Source organism: Prinia subflava, chromosome 5 (assembly GCF_021018805.1).
Source record: "Prinia subflava isolate CZ2003 ecotype Zambia chromosome 5, Cam_Psub_1.2, whole genome shotgun sequence".
Classification (NCBI taxonomy): domain Eukaryota; kingdom Metazoa; phylum Chordata; class Aves; order Passeriformes; family Cisticolidae; genus Prinia; species Prinia subflava.
The window spans coordinates 14426294-14449037 of record NC_086251.1 but is presented as its reverse complement, the minus strand read 5'-3'; the positions used below and the strand labels follow the sequence as shown (position 1 = coordinate 14449037).

General features: G+C 40.3%; 1 protein-coding gene across 1 annotated transcript in view; it reads left to right on the top strand.

Annotated features, from left to right (window-relative positions):
• The first annotated feature begins 4381 nt into the window (after positions 1 to 4381).
• The window catches only part of ABCC8 (ATP binding cassette subfamily C member 8), a 73694-nt gene continuing 55331 nt past the window's right edge, over positions 4382 to 22744 (top strand). Inside the window, exons 1-7 of the mRNA XM_063398098.1 lie at positions 4382 to 4654; positions 5791 to 5932; positions 8538 to 8659; positions 14109 to 14275; positions 15558 to 15800; positions 16685 to 16873; positions 21635 to 21799. Coding sequence (XP_063254168.1) covers positions 4459 to 4654; positions 5791 to 5932; positions 8538 to 8659; positions 14109 to 14275; positions 15558 to 15800; positions 16685 to 16873; positions 21635 to 21799 — 1224 coding nt within the window. The 5' untranslated portion in view covers positions 4382 to 4458. The remainder of the gene's footprint in view (positions 4655 to 5790; positions 5933 to 8537; positions 8660 to 14108; positions 14276 to 15557; positions 15801 to 16684; positions 16874 to 21634; positions 21800 to 22744) is intronic.

Here is a 22744-nt window from a genome sequence, read left to right as displayed (position 1 = left end):
TCCTGGTGATTCAGGAAGGCAGGGGAGCATCAGGAATATCCTTAGGTCAGGCTGGTAAGGGAAATAGCCTGCAGCCCTTCAGGTGATTCACCCTGAGCTGTGCCAGGTAGCCCCAAATGTGTCAATGTTTGTTTAACACTGCAAAGGAGAGTGAATGAACAGAAAAGGGAGATTTTTTACCAGGTTTCAGGTGCCAACTCAGCACTGCTCTGGCTCTATTGAACCAGGAGCTGTTGCACTGAGGAGCTAGTTCAATGTGAGATTAATTGGCTGAATGTTATATTGGATGTTGGAGAATGTGCTTCATAAAATGACTTAATGATAGAGGTCACTGGTGTGGCTGAAGCCACAAGATGTCTGAACACACTTAAAGATAAGCTGTTCCAATCCAAAACACTTGTCTGAGTGTTTGCCTGAAGAAGATTTCCGAACAAAGAGTTTGTATTTTGCTTCCACTCGAAGATAGATCTGCTTACTCATAAGTTCTTTCTTCATTTTTAATGAAGGACAGTAATTAAAAATTAATAAGATTTATTTAGAGAAAAACAGCTATTTCTGTGAATCTCTGCCCTATTATTAAACTGAAAGGGGGAAGGTTTAGTTTAGATATGAAGAAGAAATTCTTCACTATGAGTATTGTGAGGCACAGGCACCTGTTGCCCAGAGAAGCTGGGGATGCCCCATGTCTGGCAGTGTTAGGCCAGACCAGATGTGGATGGACCTTTGGACAACCTGGTCTGGTGGAAGGTGTCCCTGCTCATAGCAGGGGAGCTGGAACTGGATGATCTTTAAGGTCTCTTCCATCCCCAGCATCCTAGGGTTCTATGATGGTGTTCACTACATGAGTTTTAATAGTCTCGGTACCTGAGACTATTTTTCAGAGAAATTTCTTCCTTTTTTGTTGTTGTTGTTGTTGTTAAATCATGTCTTCTGTGAAATGATAGAATGGAGTTCTTTGTTCCACAAGAATAAAATAACACTTTTCTCTGGAGGTGATTTTCTTTCACTTTTTCCCTCGACCTTTCCCAGTGTGCTTCAGAAAGGGATTGGTGGCTTCCTCCCACACATGTATATTGCTTTTTCTCTCTTCTTCCAAGAGCAGAATTTAATAGGAAGTAGAAGTAATAGTTTAGTGCATATTGTTTAGCAAATTCTAAATCACAATGAGAATTTACTTGGTTAGCATTTTTCCTGAGATTTCCTATTTATAATTGGTCTCATTAATGACTTTAAAATACACAGGAAAGTGAAATCTTCCTGTGTGATGCCTAAATTTATACACCTATTTCTCAGAACTCTGAACGTGTGCTGTGGCTCTTCAGAACTTTCAAAACGTTGGAGGGGTTTCTATCTGTGTTCCTATATGCAAACAAAAGCACAAAGCTGCAGAGCAATCCACAGCAGCAAACCATGATTTTTAGGAAGAGAGCATTTCATTGAAGAAAAAGAGAGGTCAGTGTGAAGCAGATGAATCAGAGGAGTGAGAAACAAATGACAAAGGAAGGAGAGAAAAAATGAAAGCTCCCACATAAATGAATATCTGTTAAAAACAACTGAATTTGGAATAGTTAGTGCTTTACCGCAAAACCAAAACCAGTCTGCATCCTATAGAAAAATTCCAAGGCAAACATAAAAAGGGATTTTTCCTTGAGTTAGAAATATTGCCCTTGTCCCTCTGGAAATCAATTTTACATAATCAAAATGCTTTCAAAATATTTCCAGTCACCTACTGAATGTGCTGGTGGCTGCCAGCATCTAACTTGATGTCTCATTTCTAATAGACATAATGAACTAATGAAGTAGGGAACTGACTTCTTGTGAAATGGAAACAGTCAGGAGTAAGAGAAATAAGATGTAAAGGGACGTCAGTGGAAAACTAGGTTACATTTGCAACATGTAGATAAACATGCCTATCTACCTGTTTGTTTCATATTTTCTTTGCCTTTTCTTTACTTTGAAAAGGAATTTTACTTTCACAAAGCTTCATGAAATTACAGTTTTGAGAAAAAAACTATTGGTCTGTGACCTGCTCCAAAGGCCACAGAACCAGCAGAGATAGTCTGGGTAGGGAGGCTCAGTCCTTTAACACCATAATCACTTTCTTTCCTAAGAAAGGGATCAAAGTTTGACATAATCAAACTATGTCAGCATTAATTTGTCACAAAATTACTGTTTCACCATTTCTGAGTGAAAAAGTTATTTGATGCTTTAGTAATCAAGACCAGTATTTGTCCAGATTACTCACTTGATTTCATTGTAACAGTTGGGACAAACTTGGAACACTGTTATTGGAAGTGTGAGTTATTTAAAGAGTTTGTGTGTGGGTGTGGGTGTGTGTGTGCCCCTGTTTATTGCTATGAATGCTCAGTTTACTAATTTCAGTTTACCAACTGTTTTGATTTCTGTCAGTCTGGGGTTTTTTTCTGTATTTCAAGTCATTAATTCTCTATTTAATCCACCATCTTTCTGTTCAGGGTGCCAACACATTTCTGACTCAACTTTAGTTCTGTGATAGCTGCAGATCTCTTGTAGGACCTGAACTGAGAACATTAATTTTAAGCCACATTAACTATGTAATCCAGGCTGTGTCTGAAAATCATTGAAAAGATAAATTTCAAACTCAAAACCATGGAGCTTCCTGATGTTTTGTTGAGATACATGTTTATTTAAATGTTGTGATTTGATGCCTTGTAGTAAAGGAAGATGGTTCAGAAAAGGTTCAGAAAAGGTTCAGAAAACATGGAGAGGTTGGGCATGTGAGCTCAGTTCTTGGATTTCTTTGGAGATGTTGGCCAACTTTAATTTCTGTGTTAAATTCTCTGGCTGCACTTATTTCTTCCTCAAATCTTAACTATGATTTCAACCTCCAGAGTGTAAACCGACAAGAGTTCATTGTTTCTCTTTGTTCATGTGTAGCACAGATCTTGTGTCACTTGGGAACTCAGGAAATGCTAAAATATAAATGACTTTTAAATTATCTGCATGTAAACTGCTCATACTGTTTATTAAATAACTATTAGGATAACAGAGCTGAGCTTGACCAGAAGCTCAAATGAATGCTGGATTCTGTCCCAAACTTAAAATAACTATAGTCTTTCCAGTGTGGGTGTAATTTTCACATTTGAGAATACATATACACAGGATTTGGCTTGGGGTTTGTCTTTTAATTTTCATTCTTAACCACACTGCTGGAGCTCCAAAAGACCATATATAGAAAATAACGTTCCATGCAGAAAATTGCTTTTTCTTTGCTCCTGTCCAACAGCAAGATCAATAAAAGCCGAATGACAAAAGTAATTTTCAGTTCTATTAGTGAAGCTATCAGTCCTGGAAATTGAATGTACTCTGTTATGTTGAAAGAAGAAGGAAATTTTTCATTTATAGGTTCATTTCCCTTAAAGGCATTTAGCCAACTTGTAGCTTTTGCATTTTGAAGAGTGAAGCCTGGATATATGGGCATTATTTGTTTGCATTTCTCTTTGTAGGATGCAGCAAGTTGTGTCAGATACTCAGCAAAGCAATGGAAAAGCATGACTAGGAATGAAATGAGCTCCAAGGGAAACCATTTGGTTATGAATCTTTTTGTTGAGTATTTCATGGCTACACACCAGAGGTATTTGAATCTTGGACATTGATTCAGCCTGTGCTGGGAAGTGTGTGCCAGGTGCAGATTTCTGATGCACACCACGTTTTACTTCCCAGTGCTGTGCCCCAGCAGAGAGGTATTTGATCAGAGTTTTTGTTTGGTTTTGGCTCAGCTGAGCCTAACTTCTACTGAAGAAAATAAGAGTTTGGAAAGTTTGATTTGTAGATTATTTTGATGTACCTAAAAATGCTTAGGGAGTGATTTGGAGCCGACTCAAATTAATGATCTGATTCTCAGAGACTGAGGCAGTCTTGGTGGAGGGGGAAAGACTGTCAGGGTTTCACTCATTTCAGTGATAAAAAAAGGTAAGGCACAAACACAACAGCTGTTCAGGATATAATGTTAAAGACTCCTTTGGGAGGAGGGTATGGCTTTATACGTGACCTAATCCAATAATACCTTTATCATAGCGGAGAAAAAGCAAAAACTGACAAGGTTGAAAGAACACATTTCCCGTAATCTGTAATTCCTCTGTCATCACTAATTTAGTGTTGGATATTTAATGTTCTGTCATATTAACGATGCATAAAGCACTCAATACCGAGCCCCGAGAGCCTTGGAACACGGCTCTGGTGCTCTGGGGTACCGAGGGCTGTCACGGTTCGTCCGCATCGCTGCCAGCCGCGTAGGGCAGGGACGTCCCGCCCCCGTCCCCGCCGAGCGCTCCCCCAGCGCCCCGCTCGGGGCTGCTCGGGGGCGGTGCCGGGGCGGGGCAGAGCCGGGGCGGGCGGAGCGCGGGGCCGGGGCCGCGGCGGGGCCGGGGCCGCTCCCGGCAGGTGCGGGCAGAGCCGCGGCCGCGCCGGCCCCGCCTGATGTGCGCGGAGGCGGAGGCGGCGCCCGGCTGCGCGCAGGGTCCCGCCATGGCCCTGGCGTTCTGCGGCGACGAGGGCAACTCCACCGCCTACAACGTGGACCACGGCGTGCTCAACAACGGCTGCTTCGTGGATGCGCTCAACGTGGTGCCGCACGTCTTCTTGCTCTTCATCACCTTCCCCATCCTCTTCATCGGTGCGTGCCTGCGGCTCTCCCTTCCCCTGTCCGCCTGTGCCTCTCCTATTTGCCCCCCTTTTCCTTCTGCCCCTTTGCCCCCGGCGTTGCTTTGCCGCGTCCCCCCGCCCGGCTTTGTCTCGCCGTGGGTTTCCTCCCCCGCGCTGCCGCCTGTGCCGCGCGTCCCCCGGCCCGCCTGCCTTCCCCTTGCCGTGTGCCCCGGCCTGGCCCTGCCGCCCGTGCGGGGATGCGCTGCGAGCTGCGGGATGCTCTGGCGGCCGCCGCTCCGGGCTGCCCCCGCACCGCCCGCGCAGCGGGGCCCGGCTCCGAGTGTGGGGGCAGCCCGTGCCCCTCGCCCAGCTGAAACCCCTTGCGCGGGCAGGGCAGGAACGGGGGATGCTGGAGGAGACCCTCCAGCATTCCCTGCCGGTTTTGACCAGCATGGCGGGAAGCAGAAATAAATGTGCTGTTAAAGCCCGGGAAACCCGACAAGTAAGTGTTGCGTTATGAAATATTACTCGCAGCAATTACTGCGGGGTCACAGCCGCCTGCTCCTGTCCCTCGGCGCTGGCTTCTGCGGTACCTGAGGCGGCTGTGATTTGATGTCACAAGCCCGGCGGGGCCGGTAGGTGGCCCGGTGGTTCAGCACACGGGGCTGTCACTGCTCCCGGTACCCTCCTCCAAAGCCTGCACCGGCCCGCGGAGAGCCACGGCACGGGCTGGAGTGACACTCGCTGCTGGGGATGGGAAAAGGTCCGGTCAGGAAACAGCAGCCAGCGCGACTGTGAAAACGGGGTCGGCTGAAGAGCTGCTTAGGCTTCTCTGCGTTTATCTGGAATCGCTTAATATTGCTAATTTTTTAGCGAGATAAAACTTCACTCTTTTTCTAGTGCTTGTAATTACTTGATAGTAAGTTGCAAGAAGTGTGGGAATTTAAGGCTGTGTCCTGTCTGAATTACTGATTTTATTCCATATGAAGTGAGATAATGAGAGCACAGTTCTGGTAATGTTCAAATACACATTTGTTTAACAACACAGCTGTATCAGTGTTGATATGCAGGGTTGTTACATACGTGGTTTTGGATTTTTTTGTAAGCACGAACTTTGTGTGCCACTTTTGTTAAGAAAGCTCTCTGTAATTCTATTTTCTCTTTTAGGATGGGGAAGTCAGAGTTCCAAAGTACATATACATCACAGCACGTGGCTTCATTTTCCTGGCCACAATTTACGCTGGATACTGACTTTTATCCTCTTGTTTGTGCTGGTGTGTGAAATTGCAGAGGGCATAGTGTCTGACGGGTAAGTGTATGTCTGCCTTCTCCTGGTAGCACTGAGCAGTTTAAAGGTTTCAGGGTAAATATTTCCTCCCTAAGTTCTCATCTAAACCATGTTCCTTGCAGTTATGAACATATAATCTGTTTTCTTAGTGATTAACCTACCAACCTTGTGTCAGAAATTCCACAGACCTTGCCAAGTGATGTACACATGCACAACTGACCCTAATCATTTTTAGTTCAGATTAATGACACTATCTTTCCAAAGAGTAATCTTGGATAAATTGTAATGATTCAAGCAGATGGTGACATTTTCATGATATGTTTTATGTCCAAGGACCAGTCCCACAGTTCTTACTTAGGAGGAATTCCCATGTGCACAATAAGTCACACCATCCCCCCCAAACTGAGTTCTTTTCATCTAAATAAAAGGAATGAATCAGCTGGGCCTTATGTCACACCTCACAGAGTTTCTTCTGATGATTGTGCACTATATCTCCTATGAGCAGCTCATATGTGAGCATGAGCCATCATCTGTTATTCAGCTTAGGATGTCACTAAACAGAAATCTGTGGAAAAAAATTATTCCAAGTGAAACAAGTGATACAGGAGAGTGATATGTTATGAAAAAAGTTGATTATCTAACAATGAATATGATCTCTTCCTATGAAGAGATGCATCATTTTTCGTAACGATTATGAACTTGAACCCAAGGATTATGAAATGGAGGATTCTCATTAAATAGAAAAAACCTCCCCAATTAGCCATCTATATAACAAGTATCCACCAATAAGTGTGAAATGCACTGCAAACTTCTGGTGTAGAAAATGATATCATTATTATTATTTTAACTTCTCTTAAACATTTAAGGATGTTTCTTGGTGCCAGGTTTTTTTAAAAGGATTTTTTCTCTTTCTTATTCAGAATTATCGGGTGTGGGATGCTCAGAGCAATATCTCCTGCTTTGAGTTGCTTTTCTTTTTCTTGTTAGCAATGCCTCTCATTATGTTTATTTGCTATTTCACTTGACTCAGAACACTGCTGTTAAGTAATAGGTGTCACCTGATGAGAATCAAAGCTGGGAGCTCTGCTGGGGGAGTGCCAACCCACAGTCGTGCTTCCTGAACACTCAGCAGGCTGGTGAGGGCTCCAGTGAATAGAAGAGTTTTGAGACTCCTCAGCTTTCTAAGAACCAAAATGGATTGTTCTGGAGAGCCCTTTTGACAGCAACTGGGTGCTAAAGGCTTTGGCATCTCAGCAATAGAAGCGGCCTGTTGGAGATACAGTTATATAGGGGAATTCCACCAACTGTGAAATAAACAGATTTTAAAAAGCCTCCCACTGCTGCAGTGCTACCTACTGAAGCTTAGGCTGTCTGAAGAAATCTGTTCTTGTTGGGTTTTTTTTTGTCCTTGCTGAGAATTCAGCCCTGGTGTACAAACCCTCCTGGCATTACAAGGAATTTTAGAGAATCCTTTCTCATTTTGCTGTACTGACATCCAGCTATTGTCAGCAAGAGAAATTCAGTGTTCATGACAGGCTGTGACCATGGCTCCAGCCAGCTTTAGAGAGTTAACAACAATCTTCATTGAGGGAAGGCTGTCCTTCAGAGAGATGCAGGAAATGGCTGTCTTGATCTCCTGTGGTTCTGCTAGACATTTGGAATGTTCAGCTCTTGGAAATGTGATGTCCTGTGATGATCTTCCATCTCCCTCCCAGCACAGCTCTTCTTGTCTCTCCAACCTCCACAAAGGTAGTGTTTGATGCAGCAAGAAGAAATCCATTCAGAGGACGAGGTGTGCATTTCCCTAAATGTCCTGAGGTCATCTTGGTGCCTCCTCTGATGAAGCTGTCTGGGAGACAGAGGAAACTCTAGCCCTTGATAGCACAGGGCACTCAATTCTTTTTTTAGGAAAGAAAGAAAGAAAAGGGGAGAAAGAGAAAATAAGCAGGAAAGAGGAAGGAAAGTACATTTCTATTGAATGCTGCACAAACCAACAACATTGCCCAGAAATTCCAATATTCCCAAAGGGCTGTATTTAGAAGGACCCCTTCTGCTGCTACCTCAAGCAAAGCATCACCACAGTTTTGCTTTATAGGTCAAAACATTGTGTGTATGATTCTGATATAGAGGCTTTTTTTGTTGGCTTGCTGTCACTGAAGACAGACCTTGCTGTAAGTAATTCCTGTGCTGTGGTGCTGTTCCTTCTTTTAAACTGAAATAAAATGAAACATTTCCACAAAATGCTTCTGTAGAAAATCTTGAACTGTGCTGTCAGTTGGTCTTATCTGCATATTTTGATGGACAGCTCCCAAACTAGTTTAGCTTAAATTAACTTTTCTCATTTTGGAGATGAGCTGCTTTTCCTAATTTAAACAATGTTCCAATTGATTTCAGTAGGAAATAGCAGTACACACCTTTCATTTTCAGCACAGGGGAGGAATTTGAAATCCTACTGTGTGATTTAGGAGCAAAAATTCAGTTAAAACTTGGAGGGGTTTGCATCCATAACTCATTCTAGAAAATCTTACATCAGAGCTAGGTATAGAGTACAGTTCATGAACTAAAAGCAAAACATTTAAATAGCTGAGAGGTTTGACTTTAACAGATTTTTTTTTTTGCTTTAAAGGGTTTCTGAATCCCGCCACTTACACTTGTACATGCCGGCTGGAATGGCCTTCCTGGCAGCCATCACATCAGTTGTGTATTACCACAACATTGAAACATCCAATTTCCCCAAACTGTTAATAGGTATGTCTCACAATCCATGCACCTGGAAGCGTGGCTGTGGTACTGTGTGTGTGCTTCGTTGGTGACAGGTCACTACAGTCTCTTATGACCAAAGTTACTCTGCTGTGTATGCTCAAACATTTCCTTATTTTTAATGCTTTCAGCTTGTAATAATATTCTGTGTGGTGTTCTTAGAGATTCAATGAGCTAGGACTTCTTCAGGAAAAACTGCTTTTGTGGGAAAAGTAGCATGGTAAATTGCTAACTCTAAATCCAAACCCCCTGCTTGTCAGCCTGTTGTGTGTGAGCATGATGTAAGAGGGAAGAAATCTTTGTGTGCGTGGTCTGTTGAAATATGCAGGGAGTTAAGGAATGACATCTCTGCCTTTCAGTCATGGATATATTACTCTCCCTGCTTGCTCTTGCTTCATGTTCTTAAAACTCCCTTTGAAAATAGCTTTAAGGCCTTTTGAATGGAAAATGCTATGAATGAGAACTACCTAGTCTACTCTATATTTTGCAAGACTGTGAATAAACTATAGCTATAGAAATTTGGTTGCTGTTGACAGTCATGAAGTTGTTCATGTGTTCTCATCTGTTTAAGTAGACTGCAGACTGGAAATGTCTACATTAGTCACATCCTGTTACCTGTTGTTTCTTTGGTGGTCCTGGCTCATCAAATTTCATTTGATCTGGATTTCTGTATCAATAGATCCTGCTAAAGTTTGTCTTGTGCCATTGTAGCTCTGTGTATTAAAGTTTTGTTCTAGTTTTTGTCAGGTGGGGAAAAGTCAGTAATAACTAGATTTGAGAAATCTTTTAAATATTGAAGATTATTTTGAACTATGTGTTGGGGTAAGTGAGAATCCTGATCTGCAGAATGAGGCTGTAACTCCTTAAAAAAAATTCCTCTCAAAAGACCTAGGTTTCTATCCAGGCTTAGCAACCTTTATGTCTTCTCATTTGGGACTGCTTTGCTTCTTGTACCTTTCTTTTGAGTAGGATCTTTTTTATCCTTTATGAACAGGTGAGGTCATTTAGTTGCTTTTAAAGTATGTCAACACAGTCTTTTAATGCTTTCTCACAGGAAGGCATTATGCCTCAGGAAGCATTGCTAGCCTGTTACACTTGTTACTCCTGTTAAAGCAAGGAGTGATTTTTGTGGTTTTGGTTTTTTTGGTTGTTTTGTTGTTTGGGCTTTTTGTTGTTATTTCAGATGAATAATGCAGTGTTAAATAATTTAGTATCACTACCACATTCCTGCTGTTATGTCTCTGAGAAGGGTAGCACAAAGTTACAGCTGGTAGTCAATTACCCATTTTTGCATAATTTGTGCTCAGTAGAGATTTCTTTTTTATGATAATGTTTTTCAGTGTTCAGAGTGCTGATGCTGGATAAACTCGGGACAATACTTGAATCCTAAAAAGTTGTACCAACGAATACCAGCACTTGCTTATTATGGATGAATTTTAATTTTGCAAGAATTTCCAAGGAACAGACTCCCTCAGAAAATCTGGTCTTAATAGCGTCAGGCAAAAAAAGAAAATCGGACCATCACAGTCTTTCCCACTTAGTTTGTCTGTTTTGAATTTTAGTCCAAAATCTTCACTAGCTGATGGTCTTTGATTTTTATTTTATTTTTTTCTTTTGTTTTTGTTTTATTTGTCGTAAGACAGACATTTCAGGAGGTCTCTATCCTTTGTTCTTAACTGCACAAACTGTAAGGATTGTCATCTTTCACTCATAATTGCAACTACTCTGTATTGACATCTGGGACAAGGCAATGAGCACCTTATGCAAATGAGCCCGGGATAGTTAAATTATACCTTTATTCAGCTGTCAACCCACTAGAGTGCAGTGTGGCCATGAAGCTGCTTTGTTTTAGAGCCTCATTTTATAAGGTAAATGAGAACCAGGAGGAAAAGCTCAAGTTGGTGATAAACTTTTTGCTGGGTGTGTGGGAAACAGGGCTTGTGCAGAAGAGATGTAATGTTGTGCACACACAGAGCAAAGTAGAAGAGCTGATGTGACATCTTGCTGCTTCTGAGCATCAGTGAATTTCCAGCAAACTGCAGGGCATCATCTGCCTCAGCTGCAGGGTGAATGCTCACAGCTGCAAAGAGTTGATAGCTGTTTAAAGCAAAGTTAACAGAGCCTTATCCTAAATACATTAAACCCAGCAGGGGAACTCCCAGTGATGCAGTGCAGAGGACCCTTAAATGTCTGTTCATTTCTTCTGAACAGGCTGAAATTTTCCAATCCCATGAAATTTTGAGATGTGCTTTTTTTAAAGATCCTTTTCACTCTAGAAACTAAATCCATGTGTAACTCTTCATAAACAAGTAAGAGGCAGATACCATGACAGACATGGGGATTAGTGTGTTTCCTTGGGTTTGCAAAAGGAGGACTCAAAGTTCCTCTACTGACCCTGAGCCTGCCTTTCAGCTTTAGCCCAGGCACTTGGCTATTTTGGAGAAGTCATTCTTAGTATTTCTCATCCAAAAAAGTTGACAAGGTTTGGAATATTTATTCACCGAAGCTAATGATTGAGTTCATGAATAAGGCTGAGTGACCCAACTATTGGAACACCTTCATTTGTTCTGAATGTGTTTTTCTCAGCATGATTTTGATCTGTAATTATATTTCAACAAATGTAGCTGTTCCCATGTAGTGCTGTTTACCAGGGCACTCTCATACGAATGCTAATTTTGATGCTCTTTGCACCACATGGTTGCATAACATTTGTATAGTTAAGTAGGACTCATTTTAGAATAGTTTTCATACTGGATTGGAAAATCTGCTGCTTTCTTGATGTTTAAAATACACAACTGAATGGTAGCATCTGATTCTGCTATTTTTTTAGTTAGTTTCTTTGTTTTAAAGATAAATAAAGCTCAAAAAATTAATAGTAGGTGAAAACTATGAAATAACAACAGGACTTTGAGGTTTTAATCTGAAATGAGTGGTAGTGTGGGAACACATTAATTTTTTTATTTTAAAATATTGTCCTTTTTTTAAACTAATCTTAATTATATGATTGCCTTACTACTACTAGAGAGGAATCTATTTTTCTGACTCAAAATTTTTGTCCCTTTGCATTGTAGTTGTTTCCCTTTGGATTAGTTTATTCTCTAAAATGGAACTTCCTGCACAAAAATATTCCTTATCGCTTAGTACAAAAAATTTCTCTCCAAACAGGCACAGGTTAATTAATAAATCTCATCCAGTTAAATGTGTGGCTTTTTAGATTGGGCTTAATTGAAAAAAGGTGCAGAAGAGTTCGAGTTGCACATTGCCTTATTTTTCAGAGGTGTGGCCCAGGCAAGAATCTACACCCTGGTGTTGTGAGTTGAGGTATCTTCCATGGCCCAAGAAAAAGCGAGGTCATTTAGGCATCTAGAATTGGTCTAAAGCAATCCAGTACATGTAAACCTGCTTCTGTGGGCTGATCACTTCGCAGTTCAGACCAGTGGAAGTTCTCAGAGATTGTTTCTAAAAACTTTCAGTCAAAATGTACTCACCAGCCAGATGATAAAAACATCCTCTATAAAGAAAAGAGCCACAATTGTATTTGCCAAGGACCCTTGAGTGGGCTGTAAGCATTCTCCAGATCAGATTAGATACACTTGGATTCAAAAGTAACGAGAAAAGTAAATTCAAATGCTTCTAAGGAAGTGTGACAGCAAGTGGCCACTTATCACCTGAGAATGTTGTGTTTGCCACTTTATAATACTATAATACTACAAAAGATAAATTAATGTTATAACAATAATAATAGAAGGTCATATAGACCCTTATTTAAACCCCAGATAGGAGAATGGGTCTGCTAGTTCTTATTTATAATTCCAAGACATACATAAATGCCTGTTGGCTTGGTTATTTTTTATTTTGGAAGTCCTCCACTGGTGGATATTTTCAGTGTGCAATGTTTAAGTCCCTTTTATTCCAAGAGGGATGTGGTCTCAGCGTGTTGTTGGAAGAATGAGACAAAACAAGGTTTAACAGATAAAAGTGATTGAGAGTAGGACAGCATGGAATTCTTGGATGAAGAATTCTGACTTTATAGTGAGAAGTACTGCAAATAGGGAGGAATAGTGCCTCAAAGGAAGGAAGCAGTCTGAACCAGGATGAGAAGCCATCTAAGTTGGGAAGATGGTAGGAAGCCTCACGTAAAAAATCTGAAGTTTTATAAGAGAAATTTGGTAAGTATATCTTTTAGACTCTGTCTGCAACTGCATTGGCCACTGAAGTGCAGTGCACAAGTGCCTGACCACTCAGTGTATTCCTCTTATGAACTGGTCTCTTAATTTTAGAGGAAGAGGCTCCCTTGGCAAATGTCCTAATGCACAGTGTTCCTGTAGTATTCCATTCACTGTCCTCATTTAAGGGAGAGGTTTTAACTTGATTTCTGTAGAAACAGGACTGGCAGTCCCAAATCTCTCATGGATTTTCTGCATTGAATTTAGCTTTGTTTGGAAAGGGTAGCCCCAGAGTATATCTCCAGAGAGCTTTCTGGTGCCTCAGGGTAGCTGGAACACCACCAATTCTTTGAAATTTATGCAACTTCCTGATGATTATCCATATTTAAGCTATACTGGGAGTTGCTAATGTCTTGGTTGAAGTTTTTCTCTGGTGCTCCGGCAAGGCACTTGGAAAGCACATCCAAGCTTTTCTTGGCAGTTGGAGCTCATTCCATCTGTTGCACATGGCAGATACAGCAGCAATGAAAGATTTATTTAAGAGAACGTAACCCTGGGAGGCATTTCCTTAAGAATAGGGAAAAGGAACTGGCTTGGTGTGATGAATGGTATGGAGAGTACTTCCAAGTCACCTGACCTTATTCCAGGGGTTATTTGTCTGTAGCTGATGGTAGCATGAGCACCTTAAGACAAACAGTTTCATAGAACACTAAGAAATGAAAGCTGTAATCCGTGAACGTGAGAATATCCTTCCTTGATGTGACTGTTTTATCTACGTTGTGAATTACAGATATGGAATTTGAGTTGAACTATATTGCAGCAGCAGTTTGGACAAAGTATTTTAATATCTGTTCCTGACACATCCCAGAGATCTGCTGGGAATTTTCCTTCAAGCCACATGCATAGCACTCTTGTAGCATTAACCAAATCTGAAAGACATTATTCACAGACACCTTCACTTTTTGAGCAACATCCTCCTCTGAGCTGATCATGTGGACACAGGTTTACAGCAGATGACATTTCCTTCAACAGACTTCACTTAGTGAAACTTTTGAAATATCACTAAATCTAATAGAAAGGGCATTTAGAACTAACATTATCTGAATATTTTAATGTTTGTGGAATTAAATTAGGCTTTTGTTTGACATGAGAAGGACCACTCTCTGGTTTTATATATTTTGTTGTATTCTTCCTTAATTATATTTTATAGTTCCATTGTATATTTTTGCAACTATGGAGCTGGTTAATTTGTTCGTTTTTTTTCTCTGCAGCATTGCTGTTCTACTGGACTTTAGCTTTCATAACTAAAACCATCAAGTTTGTGAAGTTCTGTGATAATGGGGTTGGATTTTCTCAGCTTCGATTTTGCCTCACAGGACTCTTGGTTGTTCTTTATGGAATGCTACTAGCTGTAGAAATCAATGTCATCAGGGTGAGGGTAAGCAACTACAATAGAAGTCTCTTTCTGTGTTTTTTATTGGTTGTTTTTTGGGTTATTGGATTTTTTCTTTTTTTATTCCGTTTTCTAGGTACTTGGTGTAAAATGCATTACTAAAGGAGAAAGAAAAATCCAGTTAGAAACAGAAATCTATTTGACAGTCAAAGGTTAATACTATTTTACTAGGCTAGATGAATCCGTAATTTCAAAAAATGCCAACTATTGTTGTTAATTTAAGATCAATTTCATCTGTTCAAGTTTGCTGTAAATTTTTTAATTATTCTGTTTCAATCATGACAGCCAAGTATTTCTGATGCAAGAGAAGACTGGTAGAATCTTAGACACACAAATAACATCTCTCATTTTCCAGGAGACAATCACAATAAGTGATTTATTTGGGCTGCTGGGATTTCTCCCAGCTATATTTTTCCCCCTCTGCAGTGTCTGCAGTCAGAATCTAAACTGAGACTTTGGAGACTGCTGGATACATAAATGCCAAAGTTCCCTTCAGCTGGCACTCACCAACTGTGCACAAATTAAATTTAGGAGGGAAAGAAATATTCCCGTGTAAATTTTTTTCTGCAGCACCAGTAGTTCCATGTTCTGAGCTAACAAATGTAAAGTAGTGTGGTGTGGGATGAATCCCAGTGATAACCTCAGGGCTGTGCCTAAGCTCCTGTGTCCCATGTTGTGCTCCTGGAACTCAAAGCAATGCTGGGGCTGTAGTATTTAAACAATTGAGGGGCTCAGTCTCTTCTAACATGTCTCAAGTGAAAGAACAAGAGTAAATGGCCCTAAGTTGTACCATGGATGTTCAGATTAGTTATTAGAAAAAATATTTTCTCACTGAAACACGGGGCAGGCACTGAAATAAGTTGCCCATGGGGGTGGTGGAGTCACCACTTCTGGAAGTGTTCCAGAGGTGTCTGGAGATACAGTGTAGGGGTGATTATGGTGGTTCTGGTTTGGTGGTTAACTGGATGATCTTGAAGGTCTCTTCCGTCCGTGATGATTCTGATTCTGTAAGGTGAGTTTTTAATGCAAATTTTTGCACCATAAGCAGAGACATAGAGAATGATAAGAATTACTTATTTCTAGACTGGATGCTTCTGATTATCTTTAGTACCTGAAGAAACTGGATTGCTGTGTTGGTTGTACTTGAATGTCTTTTAAGAAACCAAGACTGTTTCATTGATTATCTGCAATGTCCTTATCTATTCTTTGTTCACTTGTATTTTCTATGCATTTACCGTGATTCTGCTGGAATTTCTCTGGATTTCAGAGGTATGTTTTCTTCAAAACTCCTAAAGAAGTTAAACCTCCTGAGGATCTCCAGGACCTTGGTGTCCGATTCTTGCAGCCCTTTGTGAATCTGTTATCCAAAGGAACGTACTGGTGGATGAACACATTCATCAAGACTGCCCATAAGAAACCAATAGACTTGAAAACCATAGGCAAGCTTCCCATTGCTATGAGAGCTCTGACCAATTACATTCGCCTTAATGAGGCCTTCGAAGCACAGAAGGTATGCAAAGCATGGAATTGTGTCTGCTTACTCAAGAGTTTGTGGTTTTCATTACTTCTTATCATATAAGCATGACACAAAGAAATATAAATTGATATGATGCAAATGAAGTATTTGTTGGCCTAGCAGTCCATACACCAAGAGACTACCCTCTCAGTTGTACCTTGTACAAATAATGAAGTTTCTCTAATCAAATGTGCATGTCAAACACATTGCTGGTTAAATGTGTGTAAAATGCTTACGGCCTCTATTTTGATGTGGAACGTAATTATGGACTGTGTTCACTGAACACCATTATTCCTCCTAATAAGACCCTGGAAACATTCAGTTACACAGTCAATATTAATTAGGCCTTGCAGGGCTATTTTTTTCCATGTTATTTCAGTTACAGTTTGTCCATAGGAGAGTTCAGGGCTGAAACTACCTTGACTCAAATTAATTTTCACTCCTCTATCTATATCTAAGAGGACTAAAGCAGAGTTTTGACATCATCCTGAGCTTATACAGGATTTTAAGAGAACTTGTTTGCATCCTGCCTAAAAAGTGTTTGCTTCCAGTCTCTGTGTTCACCAGAGAACAAAAACCTGTCACTTCCCTTGCTCTTTTTTTTTTTCTTTCCTCGGAAGGCCACAACACACTTGATCCCTATTAAGGGCAGACAAGAAATCACGGTTCTTTTTGTGGAGGGAAGTGTGAATTATTGCTTTGTTTTGACTCTGTAAAAAGAAACAATAGTTGTAGTTCCTATGCTTTCTACCTGAGAGATTCCAAATGGTTGTCAAGGAATTACAGCAGTGATACTGCTTTAAAAATACCCATGATTTATCAGACCTGAGGGTAATGTATAAAATAATTCTTCCTGATTTTAATTTAATTCTGACCAGAACAAAAGATCGTCATCTCCCCAAGGATCCAGATCCATTTGGCGTGCTCTCTGCTGTGCTTTTGGAAGACCCTTACTTCTCAGCAGCACGTTCCGTATCCTGGCTGACTTGCTTGGATTCGCCGGGCCGCTCTGCATCTCTGGGATTGTTCACAACGTTGGGAAAGGAAATAACACCATCCGCCCACAGGTACTGTCAAAATGTCTTCAAAAGAGAGGAGTCGAGAAAGTGATGCTGTGACTCGGTATTGTTTGTCCTCAGTGGTGAGGAAAGTGACTCTGCACTGTTTGTGAATGCTGGAAGTGCCAGTGTGAGTGTACTGCCTGATAGCCTCTTTTATGCTGTGATGGTGAGTGTCCAGTGCAGGGCAGCAAAGGTGATTAAGGGACTGGAGCATCTCTGGCAAGGACAGGCTGATTTATTTATACAAATATCCAAAGGGAAGCTCTCAAGAGGATGGACGAGGCTCTGCTTGGTGCTAGCAAGCAGTAGGACAGGAGGCAATGGGCAGAAACTGATGCACAGGAAGTTACACCTGAATATGAGGAAAAACTTCTTTAAAGTCTGTGTGACTGAGCACTGGAACAGGCTGCCCAGAGAGGCTGTGGAGTCTCCCTCGCTGGAGATACTCCAGACCAGTTGGGATGCAATCCTGTGCAATGTGTCTGGGATGACTATACTTGAGCAGGGAGGACTAGATGACCTCCAAGGATCCCTTCCAACCTGATTCATTCTGTAAGTCTTTTGGGGGCAAAATATGTGAGCCATGCATCTGGTCAGCCTTGCATTCTGGAAAATAACCTCAGTCAAGAGAATGGGAAAGCAGATCCAGAATCCCATCAATATCATACAGAATTTAAGTGCAGTCTGGAGTAGAGATTAAATCAAGTAGGTGACTGAATGCTTTTCAGAAAGGAAAAGTGTGTTTTTAATAGGCTTGGCTTTTCATTTCCAAAAATGAGGGCTATCTAAGAGGATTAAAGCAGAGTTTTGACATCATCATAAAATGCCAAGTAATTTCACTGTGCCCAAGAGTTCCCTCTAGTGCCTTTGGGGAGGTTAGTTTTGAAAGAGCAACCAAAGCACATTTTTAAAGGATGCTGTCTAAATGAATGCGCTCCAAGAAGAAGCAGAAATATTTCTTGATTAACTAAAAATAAAAGTGTAACTCAGGAAGCATCTTTTCATTATAAGGTGAGGTCAGTCAGGCTGGATTTCTGTGAGATAGATCAGTTTATTTCTGCAGCCCACTTAGTGTCTGATATAAGACTATTTCTAAGGTCTGTTGACACTAATGGAAATATACCCGTTCATTCAAGTACACTTTGGATTAGGTCCACTGTAAATATTGAAGCCCATCAGCTGAAGTGCAGAAAATTTAACAAAGGCCTCAGGCTAAAATTAACTGTTTGTCCATTTTGCAATCCTTATCCTAATATTTAGAAACTTTATTATAGCAAGTAGGTTCAATGGAAACCAGCTAAAGCAGGAAATGAGAAAATTAAGACTATAGTATTATGTTGCACTAAAGTACTGTGGAAGCTCTTGAGTTCTGCTTTTCAATAATTTGTTTGGAACACTATTTCAACTGAAATTGTGATTTGATATTATTTACAGATATTTAATTTTCCTATAAAAGTGTCAGCTAGGGCTTCTCTGAAAAAGTTCATGTCTGATCCTGATAGGCCATAAGCAGAGCTTCATCCAGCCTGCTATCCTCGCTCACCAGCTAAGAAGGAACCTCACTGTTGTCATTGACACCAATTTATGATCACCTAACAGCAATATTCACTGACAGTCATAGTCCACAAGTGACACTTTAGGATGTATTTTAGCTTTGCTAAAATGCTTCCAAAAGGATTTTTCTTATGTCTTGATGGTGGTTTTTGTGGTAAGGGTCTAACTACATTTAAGTTTGAAAATTGTTTTTCGTGAGTAAGATGAAATATCTTTCTAATGAAGAGTTTCTATTCAAACTAGAATCTGGAAGCAGACTGGGATGTTCACATCCCTAGCCAACTTGGTCTATTTTGGAAAGAAATACACCAGCTCTACTACTAGGAAGCTCAGACTGCTTCCAATGGGTCAAAAGAAGAAAACTTGCCTTATAGTTTGCCCCTGTGAGCCTCACAGGTGTGAGAGACAAGGTTTCTAAAATGCTGTCATATGAAGGTGAAGATAAGTGGGGGGAAACCGTGTTTGTGCTTGATGTGCTGCTGAGTTTGAGGGCACTGGAAAGAGTTGCCACACAGTGGGACAGAATCAGATAAGCAATGTAAGCTGTGAGTTCCATAGAGGGTGTCTTTTACCCATCTCTTACCCAGCTGCACCTTAAATAGTGTAGATTGAGATGCTGTAATGAGTCAACTGTATCTTTCAAACAGAAATTCTTTTTGTGAAACTGAAGGCAAAGAGATAAAATAATTGTTCTGTTCCTGAGGTCCTTTGTGACAGATATAACCCACCATGGAGCTGTAACTCAGATCACATGGGTGTCACAGGCAGTAATAACTGATCTAGTTAGTGCTGTAGTTAGTCAGAGCATGACAGGGTCTTAAATTCTGTCATGCTCTTCATGTTTATTTATAACTCTAGTATCAATATTTATGGCCACCCCAGAACATTCCTATGACACAGATTTCTCTGAGCATTAATTATTTCACAGCGAAGAAGAGACTGACAGAATGATAACCTTTATAAATTGCTGGTAGCATCTTCCACGTTGCAATGTTAGGATTAGCAGTTCCAGTATTAGGGGTAGCTGCTGACATAACACATTCAGAGATGCAGCAAACTCATTATTTAAAAAGCTCTTGAAGTCATAGGGCCCAGTGTAGCAAAAGCCCAGTATTGACATTAAGATTGTATGAGTCTGGAGTCTTTATGCATTTAATTAGCAGTGTTTTTGCTCAGCCTTTTACTGGTTAGAGCAACTTTTAAAAATTTGTGTTACCCCGAAGTTGTCAGGAGGGTGGGACACTGAATTTTCCCAAAGCCATTTCTGAAAATAAACCATCTAATTATTTCCATCAGCTTATCAAACAAGGTTATTTGCCTTATATGTGAAAGGTTTAGGAAGTGTTCAGGTATTTCTGTGTTTCCTACAGACTGACAAATGTGGGTAGACACCTGTTGTAGCTTAAACACAGGTATGCTCAGTAAGCCATGATGGCCTGATAATGCATCTGAGACTTGGCAAACATCTTGATGCCATCAGCAAGTGTGTGATCCTAATGTATAAAGGTTTATCCTCTTTTTCTCTCAAGGGAGTATTTGAAGAAAGGATGAGAATATTCCTCTTACTTTCCCTCCTATTATATAATGTTTTGATGGGAATCAGTGCTGCACCAGAATCTCATTTCTAGACAAACATGATCTGGCAAACATAGTTGTGGAGAAAAAAAGGTTTTTTTTACTTGCAGTAAAAAGTGGTATTAGCTGCAGAAATTAGCAGTACTGGCCAGATGTGTACGGAGGACAGCACTGAAAACCTGAACTTGTAAGACTGTATATAATCTGGAAGAGAATCTAATATTTAATGTACTATAGACTATTTGTAGTAAAAAATGCTGCTGTAGCCTATTTGAATTGCTATGGGATAAGAAATAAATTAGGGCTAAAATCCCTTTAGGGTGCAAATAGGTAAAATAGTTAAATTTCTCTTTATCTGAGCTATAATTGCTGACATGTACTGTAATTGTTCAGAGTTTTGCACTGAATATAGATTTTAAATCTTCCTCCTTTTACATTCCTTGTTACCTCTGCTACTCTTTTCTCCTTTGCTTTAGATCTCTGGCACTGATTGGGTGCTTTTTGAGTTCATTTGACCTATTATTTTTTTTCTGGGCTGATTTTCTTATCTCAGTGATTTGAATTGGCTCAGGAGGAGATCCAGTTAGCTCCCCAGCTAGTGCACAGTAAGCAACAAAAGCATGCAGGTTGGAGCAACCTGGGTGTAAATAAGAGTAGGGAGAAGTTTGTTCCTTTTCCAGCTGGCTCAGCCAAAAGAACAGCTTCAAAAACTAAATTTTGCCTGTGTATGGATTTGCCATATGGGGTTTTTATGAAGTTAACTGCAAGGTGCAGATCAGATCTAATAAAATGTACAGACGCTAAGAGTTTGTGAAATATAGCTGATTAAGTGTTATAGCAGTTGTGAAAACTTCAACAGCAAACTATGTAGGATAGAAAGAATGTGCTGAGCAAGGGATACAGCAGGAGTGTAAATGGCAAGAATCTCTCTGAAAGGGAGTAGAATTGTGCCTTTAATGGAAGCACAATCCAGCAATCAAAGTTTTGAAGGAGCCAAGAGGAGAAGGGGGAAGATGGAAAAATTTTAGTTACAGAAGGCTTCCCATGGTGAGCCAACTTCTCAACTTGTTGTGGCACCAGAGGTGTCAGCTTGTTAAATATAATCTGAAATAAATGCACTGTTTTCCCATTAAGCTGTAGACATGCTTCAAAAAGCACTTTGGTGATCTCATGAGCTTGCTGGGAGGTAATGACCTCAAATAAAAGTGAACAGGATGCTGCAGGCCAAAATAATTTGCATGGTTCCAAGAGTTTGGGATTTTAAGAAGTTCTGAAGGTCATTTTTAATGTCCATTAACCTAAGGTGTTAAAATAATGAGAGTAACCTTTCCCAAAGGATGTTAACTGTTCCTTTCTGATGATAGGCAGTCCACATCTTTAATAAATGACCATATGGAGTTACTCAGTGTCCTAGAGTTTTGGAAGGATATCAGAAATTCTTCATTTTTCATTTAAGTCAAGCTTACTGAGTTGGCATGTTATGAGACTGTTTCTTTGAAGTGATAAACTGTGAGGTTTCAGACAAGGTTGGGAGCACTTTAAAAGCAATAAATTGTGATTATCTCTGCTTATAAATTATGCAAAGCAGGAAGTTAAATTACCATTGCACCTGATTTCTAACTTTCTTTCTTTTTGTAGACCAAAATTCTTGGTGTTTTCTTTATTTCATCGCAAGAGTTCCTGTCCAATGCTTATGTTTTGGCTGTACTCTTATTTTTTGCCCTTCTACTGCAAAGGACATTTCTGCAAGCATCATACTATGTTGCTATTGAAACAGGAATCAACTTGAGAGGCGCAATACAGGTACCAAATATATAACTAATTAACCTTTTCACACCCTCACAAACATGTAGTTGTAAATATAAATTATATACTTGTTAAATTCTGAAATGCTTCTCTCCTGAAATGTATTCAATGTACCATTGCTGTTAGAAATTGTTAGCCTTACTTTCTGTATCCTTTGCATCTTATTTTGATGGTTTTATATAAACGTTTATTTTTAGTATCCAATGCTGTATTTCTTCTTACTCTCAAGCAAAAATTTGCTGACAGTAAAACTGAATGCAACTTTTGAAGTAGTTTAGGTGTGAACTGCACCTCTGCCATCTCAAAGGCATTTTTTGGTAATGTCACATCCCATGCAAATAAAACATCTTTAAAATGTATGGTAAATGCATTTTGGACAGAAGGATGGGTTGTCTTCCCAATGCATGGAGTAGTGTTTTATTCCATGGGTTATGCCACAAAATCTGCCGGGCACAGGGGAGTCTGTAAGCACTAAACATAAGTCAGATTGCAAAAATGGGGTCTGTAATTGTATAACTGACAACTACAGAACTAAGTTTTATTAACATTCAAAGCTCTGTGCCTGGAAATGAGAGAATTTGGTGTAAGATTACGGTGTGGGATTGCCAGAGGCACTGACTGAAACCTACCCTGTGACACATGAAAGCCAGGCTTAGTGTAACATATAAGTTACACTGTTTATCCCCTGAGCTGCATGGATCCTGTGGGGAGTCTCCGTGATGGATGGATGCTTTCAGTAGCAGTCTAATTGTTTAATTCTCTTTTGATCTTACACTTGGAAGCACTTGTCAGCTGACAGACTTCTGGATTCCATCCATTGGTTTTGCCTGACTAGACTGAAGTAGAAAAATTCTACAGGAATGCAAATTTGACCTAATACGATATTAAAAAAAAAAAAAAAATCATGACTTGCATCAAGTGAAAGAGCTGCAAATGACTGAA